Source organism: Chlorocebus sabaeus, chromosome 9 (genome assembly GCF_047675955.1).
Source record: "Chlorocebus sabaeus isolate Y175 chromosome 9, mChlSab1.0.hap1, whole genome shotgun sequence".
Lineage (NCBI taxonomy): Eukaryota > Metazoa > Chordata > Mammalia > Primates > Cercopithecidae > Chlorocebus > Chlorocebus sabaeus.
In genome coordinates, this window is record NC_132912.1 from 115836901 (window position 1) to 115852489 (window position 15589).

The 15589-nt window shown below is 45.9% G+C and overlaps 1 protein-coding gene across 50 annotated transcripts in view; it reads left to right on the forward strand.

The window, feature by feature from the left end:
- The window catches only part of TCF7L2 (transcription factor 7 like 2), a 219728-nt gene that overhangs the window by 179629 nt on the left and 24510 nt on the right, over nt 1-15589 (forward strand). For all 50 annotated transcript variants that reach the window (XR_012094049.1, XM_073019359.1, XM_073019366.1 and 47 more), the window contains one exon: nt 13761-13893. Coding sequence is in view for 49 of the 50 variants with exons in the window: in XM_073019359.1 (XP_072875460.1) it covers nt 13761-13893 (133 nt within the window). In the remaining variant the exon portion in view is untranslated. The remainder of the gene's footprint in view (nt 1-13760; nt 13894-15589) is intronic.

Below are 15589 nucleotides of genomic sequence, written 5' to 3' on the forward strand. Positions count from 1 at the left end.
CAGAATAGTGCGATGGGATGGCAAATATCCGGAAAGAGTTTCTTAGGAGCAATTTTTAGTTTGAAGACATTCAAGAAATTTCCCTTTACTTTTTAAGGAAGACGGGGTCTGTCTAGCATGAGTTAGCTTATGTTGCTGCTTCCTTTTTTTCCCCCCCTATTTTTTCAATCTTTTGAGAAAGCTAGAAAATAAATTCCTGGTCAAAGTTGCCCATCCTGTTTGCCGCACTTTATAAGTTATTGTTGCTGAATGATTGGGAGCTGTCCATCAGCGGCAGAGAACTTGCAGTTTACTTAAGAAATTGCGTGTGTGACAAAAGCAGCTGCCAGGAGTGTGGTGGTCCGCGTGAATAGAGGGAGGGAAGGCAATTAGGGGGCTGTGTGGTTGGGGCTTTTTACTTGTCGAAGTGGAGGCTCATTGCTTTTGTTACCACCATGTAAAGGGAATGGCAGGGTTTTGTTTTGGTATTAAGGGCCTTAAAGATTGCTGCCTGACACTTACACAGGAAGGCCAGATAAGTCCAGAAAGAGAGGCCACCGAGCAGTATTTTAAAAAAGAAGAAAAGAAGAAAATGAAGAATTCCCACTTTTTTGTTATCTTTAAGCCCTCCCAGCCCTTGTTTTTGTTGATTTTTTTGGTGGGGGAGTGGCGAGGGTGATTAACTTGTCCCGTATATTAACAGATTGTTTAAAGACCTACATCATGAAAACATGATGTGGGTTTGGAGATAAACAGATGGGCAATCAGTTCAGTAAATTAAAAACATCTCTACCTTAGGTGTCCTGCCGCCGGAAGAAACCAAATCTTTGCCACTGATCTTGCCTCAAGCCACACAAGTCCAGGATTCTGTGTGGCAGCAGGGGTGTTTTCTTACCTGTATGCAAATCGGAGTTGTGTATTTGCTTTTGAAGAGGGTGAAATGGTTTAACACTTGGGGTGGGAAAAGACCAGAAAAGCGGTCTGGATGAGTTTTGTCCCCTGCAACTTTTTCTGTCTGTAATCCCTCCTTGAGTGGCCACCCTCCCACACTCCCCTCCTTCATGTAAAAGAGGACGATTTCTGGCCTGTGATGTCTGAGTGTCTCAACTCAAGTTAAGTTAAACCCACACAAATGTACCCGGCCCTGGATCCCATAAGAGCCCCAGGAAAAGTAAGTCGGGTTTGTGGGATTCAGCTCTAGCTTTTGCATCCCTCTGCCGTTTCCCTTCCTTCTCTCTCTTTCTCTTTCTCTCTCTATTCCTGGGGAAAGCTCACAAAACTCAACAGTTGAAAAAGCGAGTTAGCATTCTGACTATTGGAATACTAGTGAGACCAGGAAGCTTCCTTTCTTCTGCTTCCAGGGAGGCCAGTTGAAAATCTTTCAGGCACATTCTGTTACTCTGGAAGGAAGAGAGGGTGTATACAGGGCAGGCAAGGCCCTGCAAAGTGTCACTTCCGTGTCACTGTGACAAGAAAATATCCATTCCTCCTCCCTCCCCTCTCCCATCGCAGCCCTCTCCCTAAGAAATTTGTTTGGAGGGATTTGACAATCTTGCAGATAAAGTGCCTGCCTCCTGCACTCTCGGTTGATCATTTTCTCTCATGGCTGACCGTAATTTCTTTGCTACTCTTAGCGGCAGCTCTCTCCCTGCTGCCCAAGGTAACGGGTGAGGGAGGGGACTTTGCTGAGGTGCCCTGAGCTGGCTGGGGAACATGGACCTTCCCCCTTCCTTCACAGATTCTGTAGTGGCAAAGATTAGAAAGTAGAAGGAGTTTTTAATTTTTTTTTTTAAATTAAATCTGCAACCAGCTGAACTCTAGATGATTAGTGGATTTTTTTGTTTTTTATTTTTAAGGTTTTTTAAGGGATGTGTGTGCAGGGGGAAGGATTAACAAAATAATTCTAGGCAATATGAGTGACAACTTTGAGCATTTTGAGCCTATTTGGCCAGGAATCTGGGGCCATTTCGATCTTTTTAGATGCTTTTTTTCAGTTCTTTAAGTGAAAGCTTTAAAGGGAGGGGAAGCTGGGAGGAAAAAGAAAAGTGAGAAAAGCAGAAAGGGAGGAGAAAAAAAACTGGCCCAGTCCCATCTCGAAGGTACAAAGAAAGTTTTTTTAGAGGTGGAGAGAGGGAAAACCAAGGCTGTTATGTACCCTAGGGATACAATTTTAGTGGGAATGGAAGATTTGAGTGGTAAGGGAGGCGCAGTAGCCTCCGGGGTCTCTCTGTTCCAGCAGTTGGGCGGTTGGCACCTCAATTTGAATTGCTGGGTGAGTAGTGGGGTGTGTGGTATGTGTATGGGGTGTGCATATGGGGGGATGTGTGTGTGTTCATGTCCATGCTTATGGTATTGACCATTAAACCTATGCCCCCCCCAATTTAGATCTTGGGAAGGAAAAAACAAAACAATAAATGGTCAACTCAAGCTATGCCCTTTCTCTGAGTCATTTTCACAGCAGTTTTTTTGGGGAGGGGGAGAAAGGGTTAAAAAAAGATGGGGAGGAGAGAAGTCTGACTTTCATCACAGTCCTTACACTTCTATGGTAAGGCAGACCCTGTTCCCCAAGTACGGGTGAGCTGGAATCTGGGAAGGGGTGGTACGGTTTGGAATTTCTTCTAACAAATAATTTTTTTCTTCACCCACCAGGGTGGGCTCCATCGGAAGAGAGAGAAGGAAAACGACATTGCCTCATAGAGGAGCATACTTTAAAAGCTTGAAAGTTTTGAGCGATAAGGCTTTAACAGTAGCAGGGCTGTGTAAACTGTGTATTTTGGTTTCATATTTAATGCTAACTTTCTGTTGCTCCATCTTTAGTTGTCAATCTCCAGATTTAGATGCTGGCTTTTTAGGGCTATGGTCTTGCTTGTGGTATGTTTTGTAAACTTAATCTAAAATGTGATTTGGAAAAGAGCCTGATGACAGCTCATTGTGCTGTTAATGATTAGGGAGAAGGCCCTTTTGCAATATGAATTTGGGGTTTAGGATCCATTATACTCTCTTCAACTGTGTCTTGATATCTTTTCTTTTAGTTGTTATTATTATTATTATTATTATTATTTTGAGAAGGAGTTTCACTCTTGTCGCCCAGGCTGGAGTGCAATGGCGAGATCTCGGCTCCTTCGCAACCTTTGCCTCCCGGGTTCAAACAATTCCCCTGCCTCAGCCTCCTGAGTAGCTGGTATCACAAGCATGCACCAACACGCCCAGCTAATTTTTGTATTTTTAGTAGAGAAGGGGTTTTCAACATGTTGGCCAGGCTGGTCTTGAACTTCTGACCTCAGGTGATCTGCCCGTCTCGGTTTCCCAAAGTGTTAGGATTACAGGTGTGAGCCACCGCGCCCAGCTTGAATGATTATTTTTTGCCACAAGCTGTAAGGGGATTCTCTTGAATTTGGAGGCAATTCCTTAATTACTTTTATTATTACTTTTATTATTTGTGGTGTTATTGTATGACCAAACAAAAATAATCTGCAGTGGTTGATAAGCTCTTCGATCCAATTTTGGGGTGAGAAGGAATGAAATATACCATAATCTTATGTTTATATTTTCAACATCATGAATTAAATTCTGTGTGTCATATTAAAACACAAGATCATGGATAGTTCTCTAGTTGAGCCTAAAATAACGATGGGTGTAAATCTTGGTTTTCCTTTCTAGCTGTGTGCAACTTTTTGGTTCAGTCTAGGATTGTGTAAACTGTCAGGAATGGTGGGGAAGAGAGTGGAGGCTGAGTTGCAAATGTGTACGTTGTGTTACTGCAAATATTACACCCGGTACAGTCTCCCATCTTGAGGTTCTAGACCCTAGTTTTCTTAAATTACCTGTGTTACTTAATAGTGGTCCTGTTGGCTTGGTAGGAGTAAACCACTATTCTTGATGTCTTATGAGAAGGGAGTTCTTTGAAAATGTAAATTCCCGACTCCGGTGATACAGATATTATGATCTCTGTATAGTCACAACAGGCTGCTGCATCGGCATTTTCTGGAAGCAGCAGAGCCTGAAACCTTGTATTCTTAGGGAAACCTCCCCTTTGTGGTTTGGGGTTGTTGGGGACCTGGCTGAGCTGTGTAATAGAATTCTTTCCTTCTGCAATATTTTGGAATGTGATGAAATCCTGACATGCCCTCCAGATTACATACTTCTGCACACATTTGAGGATTTTTGAAAAAATTCAACTTTGCCTGGGTCACTCCCTCGTTCCCTAAACTTGCAACACATCAACTGGAGATCGGAGGGACAGCAATTGTGTTTACCCTCTTCGTCCCATGGTGACTCGGCGTCATTTTCATGCGTGTTATTTATTCTGACTGCAGATGCCCGTTAAAGGATGCCCATGTTTGGGATACTAACAAGGCAGGATAGAACAGAACAATGCAGTTCTGCCTTTGTGTTCGTCTTCCTTTCCGTTGGTCTTTGCTGAATCCCAGGGTTTGGGCATTTGTATTTGTTGAGCCACACGAGTGGAAACGTTCATTCTTCCTCTTGGGTTACCTCCTCTTTTCTATGGGGAAAATTTACCTGATCAGCGAAGGAAAAAAGCTGTTTCTTGAGCTTTTCTCAGACTCCATGGAGTAGGCATGATTTTCAAATAAGACTGAGATTGGAAAGTTAGGCACAGGGTATACAAGAAAAACAAAAGAGCTTTTTATGCAGCTGTTCCTTGTAAATAAATTAGAAAGTCGGTGTCAGATTTTGTTCACTCTTTCTTTAATTCCTCAGGATGTAATAACCATTATGCTCTTAAAATTTGCTCTAAGTCAAAATTGGTGATTTCCTTTCCATTATATTTAGGAATCTCTAGATTTGGGGTTGTTGTGTTTGGTGACGAGGGGGTGTTCTGGAAATCATTATTATTTGTTAAAAGTTGTTTTGAATTTGAGCTTTTGGATTTCTTCATTTGGGATAGGTTCGATTTATTTCTGGCTCGGTTTTGAAGATCCGCTCTCCTAGAAACAGCTGTACTCTCTTACCCAATTCCCAAACATTCTCTGCAAATTCGGACACTTAACAAGATTGATTATGTTAACGCTAATCATTTAATACCCAAGTAGTAGAGAAATATTTGGTGGGAGGGTGGAGGTTGCAGATTCCTGGGAAATTACTTAGGGGTGAAGTGACTGGTTCTTCATCCCTGAGACCTGGTGGAGGATTAGGACAGAGGGCCCCGTTGTGCCTGTCGCGCCCCCTCACTGACCTCCAGGTTGAGAATTTTGTGACGCTGCCGGAGGGAGGCAGAGGCAGGCAGGAAGAAAACCCTGGAAACTCGCTGATCAGGGGCGAGCCTGGACCGGGTGGGCTAAGAAGTAAACTTGCAAGTGTTTTAAAGGTTGGCTAGGGGAGGCACAATGGGATGTTTTCTTTTTAATTGGAAAATAAATGAGAATGAGTGGAAATAAATTATGTTTAATGAACTTAACTGGAAGTAATTGTTCAAGAGCCTGTGAATGCACAGCTTTGCTGGGTCAGGGCTTGGCTGCGGTCTTCACAAAGCCAAGCAGCTGGTGCACATCTTTATTTTCCAGGTTCGAATGTTCCTCTATTCCTCCATCCCAACACCTCCAGCCCACCCACCACCTCTCACCCCCCAGCCCTTCCATCCTCCTTTCGAGGATTGAGAAAAGGTCTTTGAGAGTTGAACTTGGTCCTCTCGAGCCTTCACGTTTGGCAGTCTGTTTGGTGTGTTACTAGCTGGGTGGTTATCATATAGAAAGGGCTACCCCCAAAAAAGGTCAAGGACTTGAAGTGATCGAGTTTGTTCTAGGTATTTGCATGTGTGTGTGTGAGAATTTGGATGAAAACTGACTGCACGTTTCTCCTCTCCCTGCTTGCTCTGTTCAGTCATTTCCCAGCAAGGAGAATTTTAATGCCTGTGTGAATCCATGAGAAACTATGAGTCGGCAAAATTTCACAGACGGCAGGGAGAATCGCCTCTCTTCCTCCTCTTGCTGTCTAAATGGATTTGATTCCAGAGAGAGAGAGAGAGAGAGAGAGAGAGAGAGAGAGAAAGAGAAATAAAAGCCAGCCATTGATAATTTACAAAACAAATAAGCAGCACCCTTCCTGGGAGGCTCTCAGGGGTTGGAGATGCTCTGACGCTCTAACTCTGCAGCCTGCGGGCGTAGGTTCTGCAGCAGCCCAGCCGGATGATGCAGGCTGTGTGCTGTGGCTGGCAGGGTGGGCTTCGCTTTTCTGCATCTCACAGGCAGATCTCTTTTCTCTTACCACCTTGTTTCTTCAAGTAAAACTCGAACCCTGTGAAACCTTCTGTCTTTTATTTATTATTTCCAACAGGCAGTGCTGTAGCTATCAATAGAAGTCTTGTCCAGGGAAACAATCCACCATTAGCTGGGAGCAAGGCCTTAAACAGAAAGGAGCAACATTCAACTAAGAAAGGGCCCCGGCCACGGCACGGGATGGGTCCTGTCTAGCTGCAAGGGAGAGGGGCACGGGCCAGGGTAAAATGCTCTGAGGAAGCTCACCCATTTGGGGCCACGGGAGGAAGTCATGACTGCTGTTTTTTTTCTGTTGTATATATAAGAGGTTTGCAGGATGCAAAAGCAAGTGTTGGCCTGTTGGGTTGGGATGGGACTGTCCATGCAGGGCTGGGCCCAGATTGCACTGGCTGTGTCTCCTGTGACCATCCCATCAGCAGAAAGAGTTCCTAACTGCTGGGGTCATAGGTTGTTGGGGACAGGAGGGTTACCTTGGCTGAGTTGCCAAAGGGTGGTTGATAGATAAGAAACAGTCCTTCCTTCGTTGTGTCCCCAACCTGTCCTCTTCCCCAGCTTGCCACAGCTTCAGTGACGTGAAATTTTTATGAACGTTTCAGCTGTTGCCATTGGTCTTGCTGCAGCTATAGCAAACGGCATCTGGAAAAATACATAGAGGTGGACTATAAACCCATTTTTAAATGTAAACCTGGAGTGAATAGTGTCCCTTCCTCATGCTGATTTCAGCCCCTGGGAGGGCTGGTAAGTGAAGACCCCCAAAGACCTTCCATGCCCACCCTGAGGAGGGGAAAAGGCTGATAAATGCTCCTCTGTTGCTTTAGTTTTATTGTGCGGAGCTCCTAAAGGCACTTTCTGGCCCCATTTTCCTCCTGCAGAAAGAGGCAGCAATAGGGGCGTATTGAAGAGGAGGGCCAAGGGAGACACCAGGGCCAGCAATGGCTCTATTTGTTTTCAGCATCTGTTGATTAATAGGTTGTGGAGGTGAATGGCGAGCTTTCATTCCCTCTAGGTTGCCCACAGTTATAGAGGCTTGTGGGGTCGGGGTGAGGGGGGACTAAGCAGAGGGATCTTAGAAGTGCCTTAATCAATCTTTCACTTGCCAGGTTCCAAATGAAGAACAGCGTCTGGATGGGTGTGTGGGCGCTTGGCGATGAGGGTGGCATGGCCAAGTTGCAGAGGGCTATGCTTAACGGTTCTTGAAAGGTCAAAGGTCAGCCACAGGGGCTCCTCCCCCTCCCCATTTCCCCCCACTGTAGTCGATGAATACGATGAATACTTTGGGTAGAAGGGCTTTGTATGCCTTGAGGGCTGTTAAAAGACCTTTTCTTTATAATTTAACTATTCAGTGCTGAAAACCCATGGAACCTAAGGAACCAGACAGAGGAAAGCTTGGCTTCGCGAAATAGCGATTTCTCCAGGTAGAAAGCATAAAGCCCTGAATGATTTAAAGTCAGATGAGGATTTTGGTGCCTTTTAAATAGATACTGTTTACTTCCTTTAATGACTCGGTTTTTTGGTGGCCTTTTTCTTTAGGTTCTTGTCAGCCCAGGACTGACCACGTAAAGTGTTTTTTATCGTCTGAATCCTGCTGGGCCGATACATTGCGTGTTTGTATTTGAGAAGCAGAAACATCCTATTAAATGTCTGTATTATCCCCTGCATCCCCAGTCCTCTTCCCATAATCAGCCACATGTGTAAAAATCCCTGCTAAAATTACTCAATGCCCTGTGGCAAGGGTATGCCTGGCTAAGGCAGGGAACCCTGAGCTCCTCCTAATTTGGGTTTTGGGGGTAATATCTGCCGAAAGTGGTCTAGGATGCAGCGATTGGTAGGTGGGAGTTTGAGGACAGATCCCACCGAGAGTCCTGAAGCAGCTGTGTTCAATGGGAAGGTTGGCCCAGGCTGATCTCATTGGGTGCATCGGGCGAGGTGGCGGGCGCCTGTAGTCCCAGCTACTTAGGAGGCTGAGGCAGGAGAATGGCGTGAACCCGGGAGGCGGAGCTTGCAGTGAGCCGAGATCCGGCCACTGCACTCCAGCCTGGGCGACAGAGCGAGACTCCGTCTCAAAAAAAAAAAAAAAAAAAAAAAAGAACACAGCAATTAACCCCATCCCAGTAATGCCAGTTTCTGCAGACTGGGACAGTGCAGAAGTGGGGTGGTGGAGGCAGGCAGGTGAGGCTGCAGAGCTTAGAAACACCACTCTCTCAAGGCATGTAACCTGGGAAAAAAATGTCTTTACCTACTGCGTGGAACTGATAACAAATGCCGACTACTTCATAGGCTCGTTGTGAGGATTTCCTAGAATAAAGCACGCCATGAACTCAGCACAGAGGCACACAGACACAGAGCCCAAGGCACCATTGAACAGTGGCCACCCTGAGCTGTGCTGGTGTGGATGGTAGTGCTTCAGGGGTAGCAACCGGTCGATCCCCATCCTACCCTCATTTCATCTAGAAAAGGTGTTCTAAGCTGATGGTGGTGGTGTGACTTCGGCAGCTATGGTATAATCGTTTTGAAATTATGTGAGTTATTCGTATATGAGTGTTTGCTGTTTTTGTGGCTCAGAGAGTCGTTTTCATCATGTTTTCAGAGTTCAGTACAGCAGCGCAGGCTCTTCACACAGCTCTGCTTGACCATCACTACCATGACCTTGAACGTTGGTTCGCTGTCACTGGTCGTAATGACTTTGTATCCCCATGTAGTTTTGAAGATGTATTTAGGTAAAATAGTTCCCAAAAAGGCACCTGGCCTCCTTGCACATTGGGCTCTGTTTATAAAGAGAGAAAAAGGGGAGGGAATAAGTACTGCAGGCTAATGAGCCCACCAGCACCCCCAGCATGGATAGTTGCTGCTAATTTAGTTGCCATGAATACATTTCTGGAAGGTTGTTTATGTTGCAACCAAGTTACTTTTCACATCTGAATTTTCTTAGGGTGGTGCGATTTTGAACACAATTCTTAAAGACCTCGTTAGAGAAGTGGGAGGTGTTCAAAGAGAAGGAGAATGTCCAAGGGGCATCTTTCTATTTGGATTCTTTTGTGTTTCATTTGTGACAGCTCTTACTTAAAAGCCCTTGCCCTGATCTGGAAGGGACCATGATCATCTCCACCTGCCTTTTTTTGTTGTTGTTGTTTAACTTTCAGCTCCTCTGTGGCAATCTCATTTATTGGCATAGTGAAATGATGACTCTTCTCACAAGAGATATTAAAATATATGGATTAATTAAACACCTCATTTTGAAGAAGGGTATGTGCCTGAGGAAAGTGCCACTAATCATCTAGAACGATCTTGCCCCATAAACAAACATCCTTACCTTTGAAATCAGGAGTGGAGTCGTGGCTGTGTGTCCCCCTCGCTCCATGAATTAAATCAGAAGAAGCTAGAGGCATAGTGAACTGCGTCATCATTAGTATTCATCGGATTGCATTTTCAAAGCATCTTTGTATTGCACATTTAGCTTGTGCCTGTCACTGTGCTAAATACTTTACATGCAAGTTCTCGTTCAGTTTTCACAACCCTGCGAGGTAGACATGATTCTCATCCGGAGTTGACAGAGACAGAAAGGAAGTCTTGAGAGAGGTCACACAGCCAACCTGGTAAGGAAGAATTAAAATCTGGGTATTCCTTGAATTCAGTTCTTGAATCACGGTGTGCATTGCCAGTTGCCCCTAAAACCCTTTTAAGGGCACAGTTGTAATTGAGATAGTGTCTGCAAGAGTATTGAACTGGATGGTCTGGAAGGACCACTACGTTCTGTTCTGTGATTCTAAGGAGACTACATTTAAAGAGCGCCGCCATTTACTTGAAGTGAATCTGTGATTGGCTTTGTCTTTCCCTTCAAATGCTTGCAGTTGCAATTTGGTGGTTCTTATGCAGTTTAGGAGAATGTGCTCTCCATACCACAGGCTGGTCACTTGGGAGGACACAGAGTTCTAGAAGACATAGTCCTTGTCCCTAAGGAACTTAGGTTGGGTGCACACACACCCCCAGCAATGGGCATCGTGTGATGTAGGAAGAAAGTGTTCTGGGGTCTGAGGCCAGAGAGACATAGGCATTTGCAAGAAGAAAATCCTTCCATCATAGAGGATTCCAGGTAGAGGGAGGTTGGATGGAGTGGCAGGTAGTCCCTGGCTTTGGCAGGTATGACCACAGAGTTCTCCTCTCTTGCAAGGGAACCCATGAGCTTGGACAGAGAGGAAGTTCTGTTCTTTCACAGGGACCTGCCTGGCATGCAGTTGAGGTCAGAAAGGAGTAGGGCTAGTCCTAGTACAGGTCCCATTTTTTTCCCCTAAAGCCTGGCAGCACCTAAAGCTTCCAATTCCCTACCACCCCCTCCACCCCATCCCCACCCCCATGATATAGTTTTGACTGAACAGGAAAAAACTAGTTGGCTAGGCTCAGGTGTGCAACATAATACTGGGAGAGGTGTTGGTAGCCAGAACACAGGGGGATAGAACCTTTTGTTGGAATCGCCTTCATATGTATATCTAAGAAGATGGAGACTTAATTTTTAAATCTTACACTCAGTGAACTCCATTATTGCCCAAATGCTGTCTTCCTCTTTTGTTGTAAAGTAGAGAAAGAGGGTTTTCCCCACATCTCCCCTTAGTCCTGCTTAGAACATGGCTGTGGGATTTGTGCTTCTTTACTGTAAACAGATCATGTCATCTGGACGGCTTCTTCTTAACAGTAAAAATAACATTACTAATAAACCACTGTAATAGATAATAAATAACAAACTTATGTGCTAGGTTATGTGCTAAGGCTTTTCCTGGGTTCCTTAAGAACTAGGACTTGATTCCTCATCAGAACTCATGGCTCTTTACCTCTGTGCTTGCCTGTGTGCATGTGGTCCTCATGGCTGAACACAAGAACCACCCACAACACCCAGGAAGCAGGCCCAACATGCTTGGGTCCTGAGTCCAGACCCACTGTGAATGAATCAGGGCCTACTGAGAGATTTCCTAGGATTGGGGAATCTGAGTGAGTGGGAAGCATCCTGGGAGATGCTTGACTCGGGGCTAACTGCTGCTGGTTCTGATGCCCACCACTAGCCCCTTCTTCTCCCATGTGCTGCTTCTCATGGCTGATGGTGGTCCTCCCGTGGTAGTTGATCAGTCCTTCCACCCCTGAGTGATCATCTTCCCTTCTCTGGGCTGTGGGTGGTTCTCCCCACTGGCCCTGGTGTTTTTTCACACTCACTTTCAACTGTCTGGAGCTGGTCTGCTTTCTTTCATGTCAGCGGGTATGTATCTTTCCAACTAAAGAGAAAACTTCTGGAAGGCAGCAACAGCCTTGCCTCCAAAGGTCTCCACTTTGTCCGTGTCTGTCTCTTTCCCTCCTTTCCTCTCCTTTTCTCTTTTCCCTCCCCACCTCAGCACACAGTGTGGGAGCTTCCTTGTTCCTTATTTCTCAAGTTGTGCTGAGCAAATGTTCTTCTTAAGGAATCCTTAGTGTCTGTCCATGAGGTGCCAGCACTGGCCATGAGGTAGCAGCCCTTCACCCTGGCCCTGGCCTGCCCAGCCCTTCATGGCTGCCCCTTCTGTGGAAGTGTTTCTGGTTTCCAAAGCTCCCTCTGCTTTGGTGGCTTTTAACTTACTTGCTTTGATTGCAAAATGGTAGCATATAACACAAAGCTCCTATAAGCAAAAACACTAGTTGGCTAGGCTCAGGCGTGCAACATAATACTGGGAGAGGTGTTGGTAGCCAGAACACAGGGGGATAGAACCTTTTGTTGGAATCGCCTTCATATGTATATCTAAGAAGATGGAGGCTTAATTTTTAAATCTTATGTTCAGTCAATTCCATTATTGCCCAAATGCTGTCTTCCTCTTTTGTTGTAAAGTAGAGAAAGAGGGTTTTCCCCACATCTCCCCTTAGTCCTGCTTAGAACATGGCTGTGGGATTTGTGCTTCTTTACTGTAAACAGATCATGTCATCTGGACATGATCTCCCCTTTCTCCAAGAGGCCAGTTATACATAGGAATTGGTAAACCAGGCTGTTGGAAGCGTTGACTTCTTTTTCTGCAGTTTTTTTCTGGGGCATCTAGAGAGAAGGCCTTATTTTTCTTTCCACACATAACCACAAAAAAGTTAAAAGCACTTTTTAAAAGACGCTTTCCCCCTCAATTACCTGTGGTAAGAAATGCTGTTCCTATATTACATTCCTTCCTCACCTATTTAAAAAAAAAAAAAAAAATGGACAGGAAGAGAACCAGTAAAGAGAACTAACTGCTTAGTGATCCCTGAACTCAACAGGCGCTAGTGGGCAGCACTAGAACCTTCCTTCTTTTCTTTTAATGCAATTCCTTTTCCTTGATGTTAATGCAAGTTGTGCCTTCCTAAAAGTAATAAAAGGAAATGAAGACACGTTCTGAAATGAAACTTGACTCTAATCCATTCATCATCTAATACTTGCCTCTTTATCTTCGCTGGTACCTAATCTGGTTAAATGTCCCTGTTGTAGGATTTTAGTGAAAATCCTCTATGGGGAATAGGGTTTTTTGCAATTGGATTACTCTCCGTAAATGGCCCAGTAGTTCGCTTGTTTCAGCTTAATTTTTTCTTTGTGATCTTGCTGGGCTAAGTTACAGCACAGTGTAGTGGAGTGGGGAGGGGTGGACTGAGCAGGAGGTGGGGGAAAGAGGAGGAGAATAATTTGGGAAAGCCTGGGTCTGGCAACTAGAAACATTTTTTAAATGCTTTTCTTCCCCCCACCCTGCCCTCTGCTTCTCTCCACTGACCCACCTTTCCCAAACATAAAAATGCCTGTACTTTGTTTTCTAGAACTGCCCATTTCTAAAATGCGTACCTTTTATTAGCCCAATTCCTCATCATCCAGTTAATGTATTAGCATTCCCAGATGACTTTCTAATGAAATTCCTAATGAATCAGGGCTGCTGTAATCTGCATAGAATATGCAGGTGATTGCCAGGCAGTTTAGAGCTTTCTGGTAAAGTTCACACTCCCACCCAAACCACGAGTGGGGCTTTGTGTCCATACTGTCTGAGAAGGACTGTAGCATGCCCGCTGTTTCTAAGGGCAGGGAGGGGATAGGAGCTGTGGGGGGGTGGCTAAGGAGGCTGGCTGGGTGGGATTTGGGCCCGGCCGGTTTCTTTTAAGTGGTGGTTTTCCTAGATGGTCCCCTGTGCAGCCTGCCTGCCTCCTGGAGGTGGGGCCTTGGGGTAGGAGGTCCCCACCACATGCGGAAACGCAGTAGGCATGGGAGATTAAAGTCCCCGCTTCCAACTCACCTGCAGACGGGAAAAGTGCAGACTCTTGGGCTCCATAATGGGGTAGGGATGGAGAAGGTATTTTAAAAGCCAGGCTTAGTGGGGAAATAAAAACTAAAGCAGACCCACCCAGAGAGCTGTCTTACAACCATCTATTTATTTGGACTCGGGAGAGTATGGGACGGGCAGCATTGAGTGCATCTTAGAAAATCCAGGTGGGAGGCTGCAGTCAGGGGAACCCACGGGCCCGGTGCTCTGAAGACCTGGGCTGCCGGAACCGGCTTGATGGTGTCTTTCTCTGTTCTCCTCCCCACAGTCGAACAAAGTGCCAGTGGTGCAGCACCCTCACCATGTCCACCCCCTCACGCCTCTTATCACGTACAGCAATGAACACTTCACCCCGGGAAACCCACCTCCACACTTACCAGCCGACGTAGACCCCAAAACAGGTAGGCTGTGGGCTTGGGAGCCAAGGTAGAGTGCTGGTCCTGGGGTTCTGGGGAACCTGTTGAGGCCTCCACAGGAACCCCAGGGGCGGAACAGTAGGGGACTGCGTGGGAACGGTGGTGGGGGGGCCCCTGTTGCTTTTCTGGGTGTTGAAAAGGAAGCTCTTTGGGGTGATTGAGGCCTGGTATGGGAGTGGTTTTCCACTCCCTTTGGAGAAGTTCATTTGCAGTGTTAAATATCTCTTCATGGCTTCCAGTACCCTTGAAGGGGCTGTCTTGGGAACCCAGCTCTGAGTCCTCAGTATGTTTCAGGAGTGGCTTTTAACTCTTAAGAGCTGCAGACAGACGTGGATGCAGGAATCATATTGAAGGCATTTCTTGGGTTCCTCTTCAGCTTCCTGGGAAGATGTGACAGCATGACTTTGCAAACCTCAGCTCCCTCGCTGGCTAAGAGGCTCCAGTCACTACTTGACAATGGCTTGTTGGTATAGCCTCAAAAAGCCACATCACTGGATTCTGCATTTTCTTTGCTAATTTATTTAACTTCTTTGTCGCCTACAATATTCTAGGTATTGTTGAGCCCATTTTACAGATGTGAATACTGAAGCCCAGGCAGGTTGCTTCATTTCTTCATAGAATAACCAATGGGTGTCTGGGAGAAGTTGCCATGCTTTTCAGTGTCCCTTTTGTTGCGGTTGTTGTTGTTGTTTTGAAACAGAGTCTTGGTCTGACATCCAGGCTGGAGTGCCATGGAGCGATTTTGGCTCCCTGCGACCTCTGCCTCCCAGTTTTAAACAATTCTCCTGCCTGAGCCTCCCAAGTAGCTGGGACTACAGGCATGTGCCACCATACCCAGCTAATTTTTGTATTTTTAGTAGGGACAGTGTTTCACCATGTTGGCCAGGCTGGTCTCGAACTTTTGACCACCTCGGCCTCCCAAAGTGCTGGGATTACAGGCATGAGCCACCACACCCAACCCAGCATCCCCTTTTTATCCCAGTCGTTCATTGACTGCTTTTTTCCCAAAGGGGAGAAGGAGAGAAGGTGGAGTTACTTTTAGTTCTCCTTCAACAAGATCTAAATCAGGCAGGCAGCCCCAGCTCCTGGTGGGGTGGTCTTGGAAGAACAGGTAAGCTTAGTGTGTGTCTTTCAGGCTACCCAGTATGTTGGTAGGCGTTTCCCTTCCCAGCTCAGTAACTGGAAGGATGGTTTTAAGTCGGTGATCACGCATCACTTCGTTAGAGGGGATTGGTAGTGCTGGGGTAGGTAGGCTGCCTGGTTAGGCGGCCTTCACTGCCCCTGAAAGAAGCCACACATGAGCTGAGTTTTACTGGTCTCTGAGCCCCTTTGTGCTGGTGCAGGACTGAGCCTGGTGCTTGGATGCCTGGCGGCCTCCTCCAGCCAGCCCCAGGCTCCACCAGTGAATGGCAGCGTCAGCGTCTCATTTAAATAATGGTAGTACAGGGAATAGCTTTTAAATGGTTATCGTAAAACATATGATTAACGTCTGTGGACTGTTTACTTTTCCTCTGCGAACATTCTTTCAAGTGTGCAAATGGCTCGGTGTAGGGTCCAAGCCCAGCTAATCTGTTTGGTTTTTGTAATAGAGAGAAAGCAATGTCTGCATGAAAATGTCACCCAGGGAGACTTAATTTACCGATTAAAAGCTTCCTGAATGAATTTTTTAAAAAATGAAGTC